General features: G+C 51.2%; 2 protein-coding genes across 2 annotated transcripts in view; one reads left to right on the top strand and one right to left on the bottom strand.

The window, feature by feature from the left end:
• Positions 1-19,990, bottom strand: part of LOC144149635 (uncharacterized) — a 377,896-nt gene that overhangs the window by 227,219 nt on the left and 130,687 nt on the right. The window lies entirely within an intron of this gene.
• The window catches only part of LOC144149701 (uncharacterized), a 40,452-nt gene that overhangs the window by 3,436 nt on the left and 17,026 nt on the right, over positions 1-19,990 (top strand). The window contains exons 3-7 of the mRNA XM_077681352.1: positions 1,464-1,675; positions 3,582-3,844; positions 6,157-6,499; positions 7,434-7,874; positions 18,213-18,333. Of these exons, the coding sequence (XP_077537478.1) occupies positions 1,464-1,675; positions 3,582-3,844; positions 6,157-6,499; positions 7,434-7,874; positions 18,213-18,333 (1,380 nt within the window). The remainder of the gene's footprint in view (positions 1-1,463; positions 1,676-3,581; positions 3,845-6,156; positions 6,500-7,433; positions 7,875-18,212; positions 18,334-19,990) is intronic.

Raw genomic sequence — 19,990 nt, 5'->3', positions numbered from 1 at the left:
GCGGGAAACGGTCAACGGGGAAAAGGAGGAGTGAAAGGGAAGGCTCCGCTGCGTTCCAGTCTTGCCCAAGTTTCGGCCCGAACAATACGTTGCTCACAGAAATATTTTACTACTCCACAAACAACAGAAAACACTTCTCGGGTACAGCCAACTTCTGATTGATTGTAGGGTTTAACGCGCCGACGCAACGCAGGCGATGAGGCGCGCCGTAGTGGAGGGCTCCGGGATAATTTTGACCATGCACCACTGAGGATCTTTATCGTGCGCTCGCACACACGGGCGTTTTGGCTTTTCGCCTCCATCAGAAAAGCGGCCGCCGCGGCCGGGAATTGAACCCGCGACCTCGTGCTCAGCAGCGCAATCCATTAGCCACTGAGCCACCGCGGCGGGTACAGCCAATTTCTACTCCAATAGCATACGGCCAGAGTTTTATTACGGGGTGGAGGTCTACGGCAATATAGAGTGGGGTTTAATGTTACTGACACGAAATATATGTTTGTTCGGACTTCGCAAGCCACGCTTTCCCAGATGCAAATGTCCTTTACGTATCCGCATCCATCCGCAACGCATCGCTGAAGCGACAGAACGTTAATGGGGCCATGAACACAAAAATACAAGTTTGTCTCACTAAACAGACTGTTTCGTCCCGATAACAATGATAGCAATTTTATCGCAAATTTAAATCAAGGAATTAAAAAAAGAAACTCGAACCAGTGGCGGCTCCCCGGCCCCTTTCCGGTGACCGTTCTATGACGGATAATGGAAACTGAAAGCGTTCTATGACGTCACAGAATCTTGCTTGTGTGATTGGGGGGACGCCGACTTATGCCACAGCCAAGCAAGATGACTGCGCGAGGTGGTCATATATAGTCGGCCTCCAGCTTTCTTTGATCGTATCACTTGAACGCTACCGTGCAGTTAACTTACTGATAACTATGTTTTTGTGCCGGCCTCCATTGTGTAACTATTGCACGTATCGCATCACTACTGCAAAATTTTAACGCTTCTCAATACCTCTTGCGTCTTTCGCGGCTGGAAATTCGGAGAGATCAGTGAGTTACCAGCGGCGGCGACTTTCAAACTGAACCAAGTTGCATTTTGTTATTACGGCCCTTTTGAGGAAGCCTCACGCAACTGTCGTGATGATAAACAAGGTTTTCAACGCACACCTGCACGCTCCATATAGCCCTGGGGCGGTATTCTCGAGTTTTGTCCCTTTTGCGTCCCTTTCAAAAGTGTCCCTTTTGGCGAGCCCTGATTGGCTAGAAGCAAACAACCGGAAGTGACGAAACGCAAGCGCGGTAAACCTACTGCCAACCTTGCTCCATGCTACCAACGTCCACTTCTTAACCGGAAGTACGTCACGATGAATGGGACGCAAAAGGGACGTTTTCAAAAGGGACAGTTACGAGAATACCGCCCCTGGACTTCAAGGGTTCTTGTCGCGTCTTTTCGTCCCACAGCAGGCAGCTCCGTCGCCCAACCCGTCGGTCATGGCCCGCATCTTCGGCCTCAGAGGGCCCTTCACCCAAAGCAGCACGACACGAGCAAGTTCGGACGCCGGCAGCCCAAAGCCGCAGACGGCAGAGACCGCGAGTCCATCCATGTTGAGAGCTGTTCTCCAGACGAAGTGGTTCTTCGAGCCACGCAAAAGGAACTCACAGCCGGGGCCGGGGTGAGTAGACGCCGTGGCACGACTGTCGACGTTGGCCATCCTGGCGTTTGAAGCTGCACCGAACCTTGAAACAGAGACGCCGTTCGAAGAGTGCATGCCAGTCACAGAAAAAGTAAAACGGCAAACACGTGTTCCGGTTTCCGACGTGGCACGGCAAAATGTAGGAGGTTGGACGCGCGCGGGAAGGGGCCGATCCGCGGATCTTCCGGTGGCCGAGCCGGTTCCTGAAGAGCGGGCGACGCGGGCGCAGACGCACCATTTCCCGCTCCTCTGTTTCTCCTTTAACGCGTGTCCTGGGTTCCGATGTAATTCAATTAAATTCAATTCAGTTTATTCCGTTGATACACTAGAAAAAGATCTACATGGCTTCCTGGGCTAAAAGTTGTTAAAAAGTTGTAATTGGTGTTAAATGTACACCAATAGGGCGCGTCCGTGTGTTTAAACGATCTAAAATTCCGTATATATATATGAGAGGAACCGTTTGTGTTACCCACCCCAGACACTTACCGAACAATGAGGGTAAGAAGATGGGGAATCGGGCGGGACTACAATTAAGGCTCATAAAAGGGTCACAATAGTGTCACTAGATAAGATATACAACACGTACGAATAGTACGAAGCGCCGGCGCAGAAAGAAGAATGAAAAATAATCTGGGCGTTCATAAAAATGATACAAATTGTGACAGCAATTACCACTAGAAAGCATTCTATGTTTTTCTTTTTGATTTTGCAGTCGTAGTGTGTAACCGCTTTGTTTTTCGTAGCGTCCGCGCGTTTCCTTATTCTCTCACACGCTGTAGGCGGGACGTTTAAGTTTGCTATTGCAGTGGTTTGTTGCCACGATTTAAAGCCAGTTACGAAACTACAAGATATACGTACGTTAAGCGGTAGCCGACTTGAAGCACCGCGCGTGCGCAGAGCGGTTTAAACGGGTTTGCGCTACACAGGTGCGTCGATCGTGTACCGGTCGCAATACGGAGAGCGATTCTCCGCTCTTATAACTATCTTAACATCCGGACGGGAAAGGTATGATCGTTTGGAACAGAATTATACCCTCTCCTCGTGTGCAACTTGAGAACAACAGCGGAAGCTGGCCCTTGCGCGTCATCACCCCAGCCGGCTGTTCACTTTGCGCTGCGAGAAGAGTGCGTTAGAGCGAGTATTTCGGACGTGACCGGAGTCGTTTCCGTGATTTTAAAGCAACGCTTTACTACTTTCGTCCGGCGATTTAGTCGCGGATGCGCAAGTTCACCTTTTGACCGCAGACGCAACCCCTGCGACACACCCCTCGAAGCGGATCGCGTGATTCGCCGGGCCCGCTGTCGGCGCTGCGCACAAGGCCCCGTTTTCAGTCGTGCTCAAGTAGCGGCGGCGGCCGCGACGGGGGCGGCAACTCTGCGGATTGGCAGCCGAGCAACCCCGCACCCTCCCACGCTTGCGCCGCTGGGTCGTCTCGGGCTACGTGACTCATTTTACGCCGCGTTCGCCGCGAATGAAAGCGATGCCGGGACTCCTTCTGTGAGCGTTGCACGGGACCGAATGGCTTTGAGCCGTGGTCGGCAATACAGCTACATCAAAGGTTAACCAAGTGAAACCAAGACTAAGCCAAGCTTTCGCTTTGCATATCCAAGATCAGCTGAGCTAAGCCGCATTTTTCGGACTTACTGGGCTTTCAAATATACTGCAGAGATGACAAACGAACTGCGCGGGAAAAATCACAGGATGTCACGGACTAGGCGCAGCCTCGTCCTTTCAAAACTCGCGCGCTCGTTGACATCCGGGTCCGTCGCATCGGCCCAGTGATACACTGCATGCGCTGTTGCTGTTCTTTAACGTGCCACCCGAGTATAGCAATTTCGTCTCTCCGTGCTGACACCCAAGCGGCGCTGTACACGCGACGACGCAGAGACGGCCACGGAGAAGGCCAGCGGGACCCGAGAAGAGTCGGCGGCCCGCCGGTGCCTCCCCTGTCGCGCTCGCAGTTGTGGTGCGTGTACCGGCCCCCGGAGGAGCGCGAGCGGGAGCACTACCTGCTGGACGACGTGCCGGTCTCCCTGTGCACGGCCGCCGTCTACTGCTGCCTGGACGTGTGGAGGCACGGGGTGCGCCTCTACCCGGACACCGACACGGCGCGGGGGGCACACCGAGGTCTTCATGCCAGGCCGCGCGGTATGCATGCCTCGTCATCATTGCCTGCCCGCTAAATGCTTGTGGACTGCCCGTGTTTCCTGTAACAATCAAGCCGGCGACGACAGATGTGATCGGCGCATGTCTTTTGGTTTTACCCACGCAAATCAACCTCGCGCTCTAAGACCCACGGTGGGCCGTACTTATCTCACCGAACAAGGAAATGGAACTCGCTCGGTGGTGTCTACTACACAGAGTATTGGTTAGATTCGAAGGGTAGCTTTCCCCCCGGGACTCTTCGAGGGAACTGAGTATTCCGGGCTCTCAACAGATTAGCGCCCCGATGCTCCTGGCTGTCGAACATAGGAAGGGGCAAGCTATAGACCAGACTCGTCTCTCGGCCTCACTTCCGCGACGGCACATCTCCATCTTCCCCGTACACGCGCCCGTTTAAAATGGCTACAAGATCTTTCCTTGGCGAGAAGGAAGGATCCTTCCCCGGAAGCCACATCCGGGCGGAAAACCCAGGTTTAAAAGTGCGCGCGTCCCCATAATGCCGCGCGCTGTGCAGGATGATTTCCTGCCACTCACAGTATCTCGCGAGCGCCAATTTTGTGGACCCGAAATGATGTTATCTCATCCCTGAATCTGGCTTCACCGCCCACTCGCCATGTAGTCTGCCAGCCAAGAAAAAAAGAAAGCAATGCTTTCCTAGGTACCTTTAAGCGCCCTAGCTACGGCAAGATATGCGATAAGGCTGCCAATGTGCGACTTCAGGCCACTTTATAGTCATGGTTGTGGAATGCTGCTGGGCACTTTTTCAGGCCACATGTGGTTGGGCCTTCACGATCACCATCACCAATATCAGCCTGTCTACGCCCACTGCAGGGCGAAGGCCTCTCCCATTAATCTCCAATTATCCCGGTCCTGTGAAAACTGCGACCAATTTATCCCCGCAGACTTCTTGGGCTCATCTGCCCATCCAACTTTCTGCCGCCCGCTGCCACGCTTGCCTTCTCTAGGGATCCACTCTGTTACCCTCAATGACCAACGGTTATCTTACCTTCGCATTACATGCCCTGCCCACGTCCATTTCTTCTTCCTAATTTCTACTAATATGTCCTAAACACGCGTTTGTTCCCTGACCCCCTCTGCTCTCTTCTTGTCCCTTAATGTTACACCTATCATGTTCCGTTCCATTGCGCGCTAGGTCGTCCTCAATCTAAGTTGAGCCCTCTTAGTGAGCCTCCAAGTTTCTGCCCCGTAGGTGAGTACCGGGAAGGTGCAGCTGTCATACACTTTCTTCTTCAGGGACAATGGTAGGCTGCCATTCATTATCTGAGAATGCGAGCCGAACGCACTCGAACTCATTCTTAGCCTTCTTGAGCCTGCACAATTGTCACCCCCTACATTGCAGCGACCGCCTTGCGAAAGCAACTTACTAGCGAGGCTTCTCTAAATGCGTAACCATTTCTATGTGCATTCAACTATATACATCAAACCTGTCTGTCCGTCTGTTACGCTTGATGTGTCACGATTTCGAGGTAAAAAAAGAGGCTATTTATAAAAGGTACTCCGGCGTTCATATTTACATTCAGGACCGATAATATGACCCTAAAAATGCCTTCCCTGGAAAGCATTTACACTCAGCAGTGAAGCTCAATCGGGGTACACGGGGTGCTAATTAGCTATTTAATAAAATGAATTAAGACCTTCGTACTTCTAAATAAAACTGCTTAGAAGTCCTCGCAAATAATGTCGTCCCAGAAATACAGTGTGTACAGTAGCGAATGCAACTTTAAAGGAGCTTGGTGTATAGCACTTCATGGGAATACATACGGTCTCGATTAAATATTATTAAAGGCGCTATGGCCTTCGCACAATGATATCAGACTACTTATATTGAAAGTAAAAAAAAAGCATTCCCAGCTATGTACCTCTGTTTAACAGTGAGGACGCGAGTTCAAACCCGCCCGCGGCGGCCGCTTTTCTGATGGAGGAGTAAAGCGGAGAATACCCGGTGTCGAGATTTCAGCGCACACTAAATATACCCGGGTGTCCGAAATTAATCCGAAATTAAACCTCCAATACGGCGCGCTTCATAGCCCGAGTGTAGATTCAGCGCGTTAAACCCCACGCTCAATCAATCAATCACTCAGTCGGTCAATCAATCAATCAATCAATCAATCAATCAATCAATCAATCAATCAATCAATCAATCAATCAATCAATCGATCAATCAGTCAAAACCAATTCCCACTTGGTAGTCTCTAGTATTTCTTTTTTTTTTTTTTTCTTTAACCTCCAAACCTCACTTGCCCGGTCGTATATATGGAACACGCCGCGCACTGCAGGTTTAGAATACCAGGAAGGAGACGGCGGGCCGAACGGCATATACCACTTCCACAAGCTTCGGGGCGCGGCGGAATCGGCGCCCAAGCTGCGGTTGTACGCCATGCTGGGCGGCCGGAAGCAGACCACGCTGAACTTCGTGCGCAAAGTGGCCTCCTCCTCCTCCTCCAGTGACGACAAGGCAGAATTCTCCAAGGACCGCTCGGGAGCAGCTGGTTGGAGTGGCGACAACGTCATCGGGCTCCTGTCCCGCCCCATCAACTACACGGCCCTGGATAAGCTGGTGGACCTGAGCGCCCGCTGGCTTCAACGCATGGATCTCGACGGCTTCGTCTTCAACTACAGGTGGGGGGAGCCATGTTAACGAATGTGGTTGATCCTTCTTCCATGGAAATTAGTAAAACACGAAAGTACATGTGCCTTCACAGGAGCACAAGAATGTTTATTGTGCATCGATATGAACTTGCTCATCGCTATTTATATTGCACCGTGTATGGCACCGCATCAACGTTAGACACTGGATTCCACGCGCCGGACCATCGCATAAATCCGATTGAAACAGCAGGCGCTCGCAATTCGTTTGGTGAAGTCACGGTACGCTACACCGAAAGGAGCATGATTTGCGGGTTGGCAGCTGTCTTGTGGGTGTGCTTGGCGAGCAACGTCCTGCTGGAACGCGGCGGCGGCATTCCACATAGGCGGCGGGCGGATAAACACAGCAGCTTGCGCTGCTATACGCTGCCTATCGAGGCAGCGTACTCGGCAACGAGCTATCAACAGCCTATCGAGGCAGCGACTCGGAACGAGCGATCAGACGCTTTCACTGTGGCTGGCCTTGAAGGTCGCATTGACGGTACGAGCCGTTTTCAGTTTGTACCTGGAGTAATAGAGTTTTCACTCTAAGAAGCTGTGCAAATTTACAAAAAAGGAAAGACAGTTCTAGTGTTCTTCCGGAATAGGTGAAAGCCCGTGAACGTTGGCGCACTAACATGTCTGCAGCATTTGTCAGTGGAGAAAAATCGCCTCTTCCCCGATAACTAAATTCATGACTGATGCCAGACACGCCCGCTTGGCCCCTATGGCGTGCCTCGACGAACTCCAGGTTTAATGAGTCACGATATCTGTACAAGGCGGGATTCCTCGCCGCACTACCGACTAAGTATCTTCCCTGCCCTCATTCTGTCCACGAGCTGTGCAGGGCGCTTTACCGAAATCATAAAAGTACCACCTAACTCCTCTTGGACAGTTTAACTGAATGAATCAACTGCCCCCGCTGCAGGACAGACCCGCACAACCCGCGAGCGGACACCGTCTACCTGCTGCACTTCCGCGAGTTCCACCAGCGGCTGGCCGAGCGGGGCTTCGAGGTGGCCCTCGTGCTGCCGGACGCAGTGGCCTCTGCCAGGAGAAGCCCCAGCGACGCGTTCGGCAAGGAGCGGCGACGGCCGTCTGTCCCCCGCCTGGTGGCCACCGGCTACACGCCGCTCGTGCTCCCCACGCACGCCCTCGTGACGCAGGACCGTCTGCTGCACGGAGTCGAGCACGGGGGCTACCACGACACAGCCGTGGCAGTTTTGCCTCCGGACGGACTGCCGGCGCCACCGCCGGGAGAGGAGCAGCTCCCGGTCATCGGACTCAACGGGACGTCGGCCGCGACGTGTCCCTCGCCATACTCCAGCGACGACCCGACCCTGCTCACGCAGGAAGCGATGCTTAAGAGGTGCGCATGCGCTACTAGCTGTCTTCGCCTACGCCGTTTTTGTCTGCATGAGAAACATCGCTAAAGAGTCCGAAGATACCTAAGTACATTTTGTGGATTAGTGAATGCGAAAGCGCGAATATCCGGTTGAAAATCCGAGAGGCCTTGCTTCCGCCTCCAGATGTCCAAAGGCTACCTTGTAGTCTTACGCTTGATACGCTTTGCTTCGCAACCCGCCTGAAGGCTCTCTAATGGCTCCCATCTGTCTCCTACGCTGTGCGCCGCTGCTCGTTTCTCCCGTTGCCGTGTATTGGGAGGGTTGACGGCGATCGTCGACTTCGCTGCTCGGCTGTTCGCTTGTTTTCCCTTCCTCTGCGGTGTACTGGAGCATGCGGTTACCTCTCCTACTGCCAAGATTAAGCTCGGGCTATGTAATGTCTCGTGCTATGGAACATTGTGCCGTTTCGCTGCCCGATACGTCAAGCTGGCTTTTCGGCTCAATGGGCCATTTAATGTCTTTCCATTAAAAGTGCGCAGTTCACCGAACTGTACCCGACAGCACCCGCGATAGCCTCCAGGAGCCACTGCGCGTGCGCACGAAGACCCGGAACCGGTTATGCGTGGCCTCAGTGGCGCCGCATAACACCGCATTTACGGTCTGCTATACAACGCCCTGTCGTGTGTCATCCCTCAACAATAAATAGCGCGAACAGCAACTCGATGGCTCAAATGCGCGAACGTAGCCCGTGGCGTGAAGAAGCGGGCGAGTTCGGTGTGCGGAGCTTTATAATGAGGGAATCCGGACACAGAATCGCGCGAAACCACGTTTTAGTATACGCAAGGGCGGCGAGTACGCGATGATCGACGGAACCATTACACACACCCAGCCACTAAAAGGTGCCACACGGTTTCACAGAAGGAGAGAGAGAGAGAGAACAACTTTATTGTGTGCCCGTTGGGAAAAGGAGCTGCGATGGGACTGGCATGGTATTTAAAGGGGCCATGCAGACAAAATACAAGCGTGTTTTATTCGAATGATTTCGTGTTTTATAGTGCCCCTAGCCTTTGCCCGGAGCAAACGATGCTTTATTAACTGAGAAGTTAAGCGATTTAGGTTGAGATTTTGATTCTCCCGCCAAATATTGTGTTTTCGTGACGCCTGCCATGACGTCGCAAAGACTTCGAGCGAAACCTACGCCATTAGGCTCTGCAGCCGAATCCGGAGCCTTGTTTACTATCAGTCCTCCTAAATGACACCACCATATTGCGCCGGGCCGTTTTCTACCCTTGCTTTGTTTTTGACCGCATTTTCACCTGGCTTTTTTGTTGTTGTAGGTAATCGTTTCCTGAAACATGGGGTATGTCGAGGGTCCCGTAAGACAACGTCGGTTACGCCAATCGGCCAGTGTCGTGTAAGACAACTCCAAAGCGCCGGACTGCTGTGCAGCTAAAACAAGCATACTGCGCGCAGTGGCAACAACAATACGCATTGGTACTTTTACGTTTACGTGTACTTTCGTAACTTCCACTTTTTACCCCACCATTATTGCTGCTATAAAAAGAGTGTGCCCTAAATTTAAGCGCAAATAGCTCGTTCGGCAAGATTACAAGCTCTGCCTAATTTGCGTTTGTTTTTGCCGCCCTCAGCCAATCGCACAGCTGGGCATATGAAATCGTAGGTTCTGTTGCAGAAAATGAGCTGGTGAGTTTTATGTTCATTCGCTTTTTTCCTGATTATATAGCTAATTTGAGCGAAGCTTACGTTAAAAGTGGAATCAGTATGACTCTAACGAGGCAATCTTTAGAATGAACCAAACGTGTTTTCTCTGCACGGCTCCTTTAAGGTACAGACCTTTTGAACTTCACTGTCCCGGAAGCAGCTACCATTTTATGAGTGCGCTTTTAGAGGCAGTACAATTGGCGCAGTCGACAGGATGACCTGACCGCGCACGTGCAGGCGAGCTGACATGGTGCAGAAAAGTGGAGCGATCGGGATTTTCGAAATCTTCCGTGGCTGCGGCATGTAACCCATTCAGCGCTGTTCCGCACGCCACCTTTGTTAAGGCAAGGGCACAGGGTAAGGCGAAACTTTGAAAAATGACTTTTTGTTTTTCTTCGCAATTAGGGAAGTTCGGTTCGTTGTGCACATTTTTCATATTCACACTTGCCTTAAAAAGTCATATTTCTCGCTAAAAAACAGTTTTACTGTAAGCAAGTAGTAAGTGCCCACCTCCTTTAAGAATGTTGTCAGTGTTTATTGTAATTTTTTTCATCAAAAAACTTCCAGTTCTAGATCAAAACGCTTTTCTGGAACCAGCTGTGTTAAGAAATTGCTTAGCAACCATTGCATAGCTGATTTTCCAGCGAGGGCAATCCAAGGACCCTGTTATTTATTTATTTATTTATTTATTTATTTATTTATTTATTTATTTATTTATTTATTTATTTATTTATTTATTTATTTATTTAAACTGCAATCCCTGATAGGGAGTTTAGTAGGTGGGTTGCATGAGGTTGACAACAATTGTACAGTGCAAGACAGTTGAATCGGTTCCGTTCCTTCTCGGGTACAAAGATAATTTGACAAATAGTATCACACACAAACAATAAACAACAACAGAAGACTCGTTATACGATGCTCATTGAGGTGGGACTCGAACAAACTTAAACATGGCTGTAAAACTTGTGAACCCCGAAGTTTATTCCATTCGGAACTGGCTCTCGGAAAGAAGGAACACCTATAACAGTAAGTATACGTGCGCGATGGGGCGTGATTGTCAGTTCCTGTCTTTGCCTGGTCGCGTACCCCGCTGAAAATGAACTCACATCTGCTATAATATATTTTATAATGCCCCTTGGTTATTCGGTAGAAACACTTCAGTCGAGGTAAGAAATTCCCGCGTGCTAACGACGGCAGCTCAGCTCGTCTTAAAGGCCGTCGATTACAGTCGTCTGTTTGCGATATACGGGTGGTTTATCAGCTGCAGTTACTCCGCATTCATCTCTTACTATTCGAACGCGCTTTTCCGGCGCACCTTGCACTTGAACAGCCCTGCAAGCCAGCCCTCAAGCTCACTCCCTCACACCCACCAGCAGCTGCCGACAAGACGTTCGTGTATAGATTTGAATTCCACGTTTCCAGGCGCCGTCACCGACGATAAGGAAGTGCCTCTCGTCCGACCTTCTAAGTATACCCCTCCGTCCGCATACCGTCAAGAGTCGCGGCCGATAGCCCGAATCACTCAAGACGAAGGCGGCACTTGCGCAATCTGGAATGCGTTATCGGTGCGGCGTCCTGTGTTTGGTCTTTTCTCCACGCCTGTCACCAGTGGGCTTTTAGGCGGCCTTTAACGCAACGGCCCTTTGCATTTGGACGTGCCGCCAAGCACGCGAGAGAGCAGGCCGATTCCCGGAACACCAGGCGCTTGAATAGCAAGGCCCTTCCCCATGTGAATTACGCCTTCCTTCAACGCCGAGAACTTCGACTCCCGCGAGGACCTATGTACTCCGGGTGGACTATGATAACGAATGAAAATGGAAGGCAGAAATCTAGGGGTGGGGGGGACAGAAACAGATTCAGTCGAACCACAAATTGAGTAATGACCCTAATGACCCTAGCTTACAACGGGAAAAATTCCACGCGCCAGGAAACGGGAGACACCTAAGCGCAAAGGAGGTCGTCTAAAGACCTCGGGGCCCAGCGTAACGTCACAAAAATGCGGCGTTAGAAAGTAAAATGCAACACAGCAAGGTATCGTAACAGCAAATGCGGCGGTATGTGATCCTTATACGATAGCAGACCCGCCGCGGAGGCTGAATGGTAAGGCGCTGTGCTGCTGAGGCCAAGGACGTGGGTTCGATCCTGTCCGCGGTGGCTGCTTTTCTGATGGCGGCGAAAAGCGAAAAGGCCCGTGTGTTTGAGATTTCAACGCGCGTTCAAGATCCCCCCGCAGGCGATCGACATTAATCCGCTGTCCTGCACTACAACACGCCTGATATCCCAAGTGTGTAGCTTCGGAGCGTTACACGTCCACACTATTTACGATAGCAGACGACTGTTCCCATTGGATCGCCTCCAAAACATTCAATACACTTTCTGCCTTTGTTTAGAAACGTGCACGTCGGCACCGGTGTTGAATGAAGTGCCTAGTTTCCACCGCTCTCACTCTGCGTTATCACCCAGTGGGAGCTGCGCAGCCGGGAGGGGGATCTATGCATACGTCTCAACAACACAGCGCGACAGGAACAAGGACTCAGGCTAAGGTCCACAGGACGAGCGCTGACCTGGACAGCCCTAGTCCTCTTTGAAAATACAAGGTCAAACAGTTCTGCCAAGTACCATGCTAAGAAATAATCATCCTAAGTGGGCTGCTAAGGGTAATTATTTCTTAGCATGGTACTTGGCAGAAGTGTTTGGCCATGTATCTCCAAAAGGTGCTAGGACTGTTCAGGTCAGCGCTCGTCCTGTGGGCCTTAGCCTGAGTCCTTGTTCCTGTCGCGCTGTGTTGTTAAGATGGATTAGCAACTCGCCCAGTACTGCACACTGCGCCCCAGACGGCCACTCACGACGGACGGACACGTCTAGGCGCTCCCACGCAAGCAATTTGACGAGGGCACCTGCAGTAGCGCTGCCCAGACGTAAAGAAGACTGCGTACTCAACTCGTTTTAGGGGCGAAGCTCCTTAGAGCGTGGGTCTGTCCATCCTCGACGCATGTATGTAGCCACCTCTAGTTTAGTTCTTGGATTGTTTACTAGATGGCGGTACTTGTATATGATGAAAAGATGCGCTTGGATTGTTTACTAGATGGCGTGGCTACCTCTAGTTTAGTTCTTGGATTGTTTACTAGATGGCGGGGAGCGTTGTAATAAAATCCGTTCGCTGTTGGCGCGCGCTCGGAGTCGCCCGATGGATAAGGCTGCAGATGTGCGAGCCCGCGAGGCAGAAGCGCTCCGTGAAGCTGCGCGACGCCGCCGCCAAGATCCTGCCGTACGAGAGCGGGAGGCCGAAGCGTGTCGTCTGGCTGCGCGACGACGCCGCCAAGATCCCAGCGTTCGAGAACGAGAGGCCCAAGCGTCACGGCAACGGCGCGAGGACCCTGCCGTACGCGAAGCGGCACGGCTGCGGCGCGAAGAGGATCTCCAAAACGTCAGAGAACAAGAAGCGGCGAGAAACCGCGCGTATCGGCAGGCAGACCCCGATGCAGTGAGAGCTCGTGAGGCGTCTGCAAAACGCATCAGGCGAGCTCAGCCCCAAGGTACCGACGCACTGTTTAAGCGAGACTTTCTAGACGTTACGTTCGGACACAGATGTAGTGGGCGAACTTTCACTGAAGAGTCACGGTTTTACCGATGATTTCCCCTCAGGAGCTTCGCCCACTCATCATCATTCACCCCGTGGATATGCTGTGAATTTTTTTTTCTTCCCTCGGTATACACTTCGGCGACACAATGTGCGGGACTAGCGACGGGTCAAGCGGGCTGGTAATGCCCGATTCAAAAAATTTACCACCCCTTCGTAAACAGATTTGAGGGAAGCGCGAAAGCTCAAAGTCCGCCCAACCTTCGCTGAAAGTGCATCCAATCGATGCATGAAACCTTCACAGACCCGAATCGCAAACGAAGAATGAATCCACGCGACGACTTTTCGCGCACTAGGTAAACGCATCTATGAACGATATAAACGTGTACCGATTTATGAGGCGACGTATCGATGCGTGTGTTTCCCTATCGAGAACGGTTCCTTTTTGGCGATTTTCAAGCGACCGCTTTGACGACACAACGGAGGCCCGGTTCCGCGCACGCGCCGTGTGTCCAGGTACCTTATCAAAGCTTTTCGGTCGACCAACCTGAAATGCATTAGTTTTTTGCCGGAACGCGATCGGTCTCGCTAAGAAAGCTTTCGCTTTGAAATGGTCCGTACACGAAGGAAATCGTTTCGTGGGCAGCCTCTACAATTTACCGAGCGACCCGGCGGCGTGATGGGACGGCGTTTAGAGACCTGTGAGACTACTGTTGCGTGCGGGACTCCGGGGGGACCTCTGCGGTCATTAACTCTGGCACGCCTGCGCATCCCTGTCGCGTCAGAAAGACATTGGGAGGGAAGCCAAGGCCGAACAGAAACAAGTGATGTAGACCGCTCGTTGTTTGTCCGGTCATTGAAATAGGAACACGTGTGCGCCCCGGCGGAATCGGGGGGGACAGCGGGTCGCGGCTTCAGAGGAGACCGAAGGCCGGCTTCTCGGAACCGCGCGGCCGTGGCGGTGCGCGCGAATCGAGACCTCCGGAGGAGAGAGAAACGAGGGAGTCGTCTTTGGGCAGCGTTAGAGAACGGTTGTCCACGGAACGCTCGTCCGAACGACGAAAGGCCCGGGCCTTCTTCGTTAGGATGTAGCAAAGAATGAACGTCCCTTTCATCGTCACCGGTCCGCAGTCTGGGCTACCTCGCAGCACTACCACACTGTCGGCGCCGGGATGTCTGCTAGACGCGAAATAAAAGCGCACCACAGACGGCACGACAAAAAGACGCAGAAAAGGGCCGCCCCACAACTCGATAGGAGCAACAAACAACATCCTTTCAAAACACAAGTACCTGTTGTTGTTGTTGTTGTTGTTGGGCAAGTTTGTCCTACCCTAACGACATGGCCCGGAGAAGAAAAGAAAATGACTCAAGAGCGCCCAGTGGGTTCGCTTCTTTCACTTTTTTTTTTCCTCGCTCTAAGCACCGCGTCGTCGGTAACTCGCTTTTAACGAGTTTACGCCGAGACAACAACAACAGTTCCCTGCAAAGCAGAGACTTTCGTGTGCGCCGTTACCACCTCCGAAGCGACGTGCGACCGGGTGGGTGTCTCGCCTTCGGGGCAGATTTCGCAACACGCCATTAGTCTGATTGCTGGTCGTTATATTTAGCACCGGCACATTAGGCTGCGTGGCCGCTTAGTTGGAAGACGGGGATGGTGTCGCGCGATGACCGATGACTTCACGGAGAGATCGTACTCGTTAGTCGGGGAGGGTAGCGAAAAAAGAAGGGTCCCCTGTGTGTTGTGGTTCAGTGCTGCTGAAGCAGGAAGAAGTGGCGGGAGCGAACCTAAATTAACACCAGCCTCGCATACCAAAAATGAAATGAAATTAATTAGGATAGGCAAAGGCAGTGATTGCCACTTTGATCTACTAGAAAGTCGTTTTGAGTTGAGACAGCATTCAGGCAGAAAACAAACGTAGCTTTAAAATCGCGTTTCCACGTTCAATTACCGCTTTGCGGCCAACAGGAGGCGGTTGATTTAGCAAACAAGCGTTTGGGGATACTACGCAACACCCTGTAAAGTGGAACTCAATTTCGGAAAAAGAAAATAAAGAATTCAGAAATTTAGATCCCTGTTCCACGTCATCTCTGGATTTAGTAAACAAACTGAGCGGACAAAACAGGCTACGAAGAGGTCGCAAGTCACGCAAGACAAGAACGGAAGAACGAACGTCGAAACCAACAGTACGTATTACACCCCTGCCCCACCAGGTTCCAATGTAAACATGAAGAAATAACTCAAAGTTTTGATAAGCAAATGATGTACCAGACGCCCGACAACGACAGTAGAGGTCAGTAAAGGGTTGGAAGGTCGCCTGGGCAGTTATAGGATTCTAGGAACGAAGAAACGGGTCACGGACACTGACCGAGTATGAAAATATATTAGACGTTTCCGAGTCTAATATGGTGTATACTTGGTCAGTGTCCGTTATTCGTTTCTACAGGAGAGCCGAAGCGGAACCACCACGCGAGAGTGCGCACAAACAGCGGTTCACCTACATTTGCGAGAGTGCGCACAACCGAAAAGAAAACGCCACCTCGTCGGGGCCGGACGCCGCAGCCATTTTTCGTCGGAAGAAAACTCGCCCCATAAAACATCGCTTCGCGGCCGAGGCTGTCGACGGCCGCTCCGACAGTACCTCGCGGCTCAATCTACATCAAACGCGCCGCGCACAATCGATATCACGACACCTGCAGGGAAGAAGCACGGGAAATTACGCACAACAGCGGTGAGTGACAATCGTAAATCACGTCAGGCACACGCGAACACAAATGGCCTCGTTTTCGTTCGACACGTAAAAATGAGAAAATTTTACTGCTACCAATTGATGGAGGAGGCCGCCAGTAAAAGCGGCATCGCGGACGGCCATCAAAGACGGAGCACAGACGTGCGGCCTGCTCTTCCGGAAAGCTGCACGCGAACAAACCAGAGCGGGGAACAGCATCGGAAAACGAATTATAGCGGAAAAGAGGCCCACAACGCAGGAGAGGAAGGGGGGAGGGGGGAAGAAATGACAAATTCCACCAGTACAAGTTCTTCGAAATCATCAACACCAGATTGATCGAGGCAGTTCAAAACAGCCGGTGGCATTTATGCTACATCATCTCACATGCTCGCTTTTTTACGGCCACTGCAGGGCCGAGACATGCCCCATCATAAACTCCCACTTGCTCACAGCCCGGGATATTACACACATATATATATATATATATATATATATATATATATATATATATATATATATATATATATATATATATATATATATATATATATATATATATATATATATATATAGCGAATCAGAAAATGGGAAATGAGGGGCTCAGTGAAAATAAGACAGAAAATAAGGGTAGGCAGTCAAGAAAACCTCGGAAAGCAAAGGGGAGGTTGTGGTGGGTCATAGAAAGAGATGAAGAATTTTTTGAGTCGAAAAGAAAGTGGTGAAAAAATGCCCGCCGGGTGGGATCCGAACCCACGACCTCCAGAATACCGGTCTGGTGCGATATATATATATATATATATATATATATATATATATATATATATATATATATATATATATATATATATATATAACACAGAAATAAGGGTTGGCAGTCGAGAAAACCTCGGAAAGCAAAGGGGAGGATGTGGTAGATCATTGAAACAGATTAAGAATTTGGAAAGAAAGAAAGAAAGTGAAGAAAAAATGCCCGCCAGGTGGGATCCGAACCCACGACCTCCAGAATACCGGTCTATATATGCTCCCTGAAAGCGTGCGGGGGAAAGCCAGCGAAAACAGAACGACGCGGCACAGAATATCGTTCGGTATACAACCAGGAACTGTTCAGGTTCGCGGAATCCAACCGAGAAAATTATGGCGAATACCAAAGCGAGTTAGTTGTCTTCCGGGTGTGGTGGGACAACCCTCGAGACTTCACGCCGGCGAACACACGCACACCAACTTTCCGCGCGCGCATTAGGCAAACAACTCTTCCGCAGCGCTTTCCTACCGCACAGCAGAAAGCAAGCCGAAGCTTCGTTAGAGTCGTCGAGAGAGAGAGAGAGACAGATAGATGGAGATGAGAGTGAGCGTATAGAGCCAAGCAAAGTGTTGACAGCGATAGCATCATCAATGAACGCACCCCCGCCCCCTCCCTATCTCTCGCACAGGCTTGTGCGAAACGCGCGCCCGTCGCGCCTTCACGCACGACTGGGCGTCAATTCCATCCGCGACGCCTTCCGCGCTGGTGCCCTCTCGCACGCGGGCGGTCGTCACGGCTTCGTGCGGCAGAATGAGGCACGGGCGTGTTTCGCGGCATGAGAAGCTGCATGAAGCGCGACGCTCGACACGAACACGAAAAAAAAAAGAGAGAAAAAGTCTGCAATTTCGCGCTTCTTGCGTGTAACTAGCGTGTGGCAATGATTCGCTTCGGCCAACACCGCAAAGCGAGCATTGCGGTGGATACCGTCTATTGGCGTTTGTACACGCGACCGACTGAAGCGCACAGGGCGTTAATTTGACGGCCCGGTTCTTCGTCGCATTCGTGCTTTATGTGCATAAGGAAGCTACGTGAACTGCTCATCATGTGACAAGAGGATAGTTATACTTGCTAAGGAAGGAGGTCGCGTTCTTTTTGCGTGACGTGACGACGCTTTGAGTGCGAACTGTGAAAAACCAACGCGTCGATCGATCGATCGAGCGATTCGTTTTTCTGTCCACCTGCAGGAGTTCGTCCCCGCGTCCATTCGCCCATCCATCCGCCTTCAGTGGCGCCTACGCGGTGTGTGTATGTCTCGTGTTGATAGTAGCCAGTTAATGTCCAGCACTTTCCCTGTGTACTTGCAGTGTTGGGATGACCCCCATCCGTAATCGATAAAGGATCAGCAACCGCAAGCACCTCTCCGATAATTTCCCGTTTCAGGTGCTCCCCCAAAGTGTACAGTGTACGAACAGTACTCTCTCTCTCTCTCTCTCTCTGTAATGCACGAAACACACACTTGCCATTCCTTTTTTGTACACGCAAGCGCAGTATTGTGGCGTATAAACGCTTATGCGCAACCCCTTCTGCGCAGGCGCTACGGCAAGCTGAGCATGGCGATGAAGATGAGCACGCTGGTGACGGTGTCCTTCAAGGCGGACCACTACAAGCTGACCAACGCCAAGCTGTACAAGGAGCTCACGCCGGCGTACAAGGCGAGCGTCTCTACAGTCCTCTCATCACTCAACAGTCTCGTTCGGAATCAAATTACGCGTTTTTTTTTTTCAATGACTTCTACCCGGGGAGAAAGTATCGCCACTCCGTCGCTGTATCAGGATGGAGTGTAACGTTTTGGGCTCTTCCTACTCGTTGAGCTTAAGTGGGATTCACCGGAACCCATTCCTACAGGACTTGCTAAAATTCGTGACCCATAGACTTAAAAACCACCGTGTACCGATCGTTTCACAAAACATAAAAGTGTTCCTAACGGCATAGTTTGCTCCTTTTGGAAATGTATCCCTTCCTTACTGAAATAAAAACTAAACAAGAATTACATCTTCGTTTATCTAGTTTTCACTAGATGGCGATATCTGTGTAGCAAGCGACAGTTTTATTTATTCATTTCAGTGCAAACGTGACATATTTACAAAATAAGCAAACTATGCCATTGTGAACGTTTCTATTTATTTGAAAAACTTTTCGTGTTGGTGCACGACGGTTTTTAAGCCCGTGGGTTATGAAGCAGTACACCCCATAGGAATCTTAACAGGCGAGTCCCCCTTAAAGCACGTCACTACGTCGATACGGTACGACAAAACCTAGCGATAACTATACGACAAAAAAAAAATTACACCATCTTCCCGCAGGGGAACCCTGAGTAGTATGCGAAGCAGCCATGGGGTCGACTGAAGTTCCCATTAGTTTTCAGTTCGTCGTTTCCGCTGACGATCAGCTTCGCGTGCCTTCGTTGTATCAGTAGCTTCTTGATGTAGTTTGAATGTGTGAAGGACATAGGGCGCGTTCGTAGCACATGCTCCCGTCTCGGTTTGTAGCGCAGTGGGAAGAGCGCCACGTGCCTCCCGTTGCGGCCAGAGAGTCGTAGGATCGAAACCGGGCGCCATCTAACTATTTCTTTTATTTATAGTGGACTGCGCTGACATCAGCCCAAACGCTGACGGGGCTGAAGAGCCGCGCATGCGCAGTAGAGTGCGGACGGCGGACAACGACAACGAGGGAGGGACGGACACAGCCCCGAGCATGAGATGCTCCGCATCTAAAAAGGCGGAGAGGTGCCGAATGACTGGCACATGTCACTCGCAGATTTCTGCTCTATGTGGCGCTGGCTCCGTGCCGTCGTGCTACAGCGCGCCGGAGAGAGATTACGGAACGCATATGCTCCCGAGACACATTCCTCATTACAACGCAAACATGTCAAGTCGCGCTCATTGTGATTCGTGAGCTATGGACACGCTTCTATCTTCAACGAGCTGCTTTACTTTTGCGACGCGAGATTACTCGCGTACTGCGTCTGAAACTGGCACACAGCTTACACGATGTCCCAGCTTATTTAGTTACTAGACAACGCTTCTCCCAAAGCCTCAAACCAACACGCCTTCCGGCCAAGGGAGCAGCGAGATTTGAGATAACGTTGGAACTTATACCGCAGCCGTCAACAACGGTAAACATCAGTGGTATACAACGCGCACAAAGATGCGACGGCGCACCGCTTGGCAACTGCGGCTCCACGGCGGCTTATTGCGTCGTCGCGTCGAGTTGACGACCGGCTTAACGAAGCAATTACTATCGGCAAGGACACGTCGGTTTGCGAAACGCCGATGCAAGCGCGCGAGATGTGTCTCCGTGACCTCGGCA

This window comes from Haemaphysalis longicornis, unplaced genomic scaffold (genome assembly GCF_048455015.1).
Source record: "Haemaphysalis longicornis isolate Haplotype H1 unplaced genomic scaffold, Haemaphysalis longicornis Haplotype H1 scaffold_8, whole genome shotgun sequence".
Lineage (NCBI taxonomy): Eukaryota > Metazoa > Arthropoda > Arachnida > Ixodida > Ixodidae > Haemaphysalis > Haemaphysalis longicornis.
This window is presented reverse-complemented; position numbering and strand designations above follow the sequence as displayed.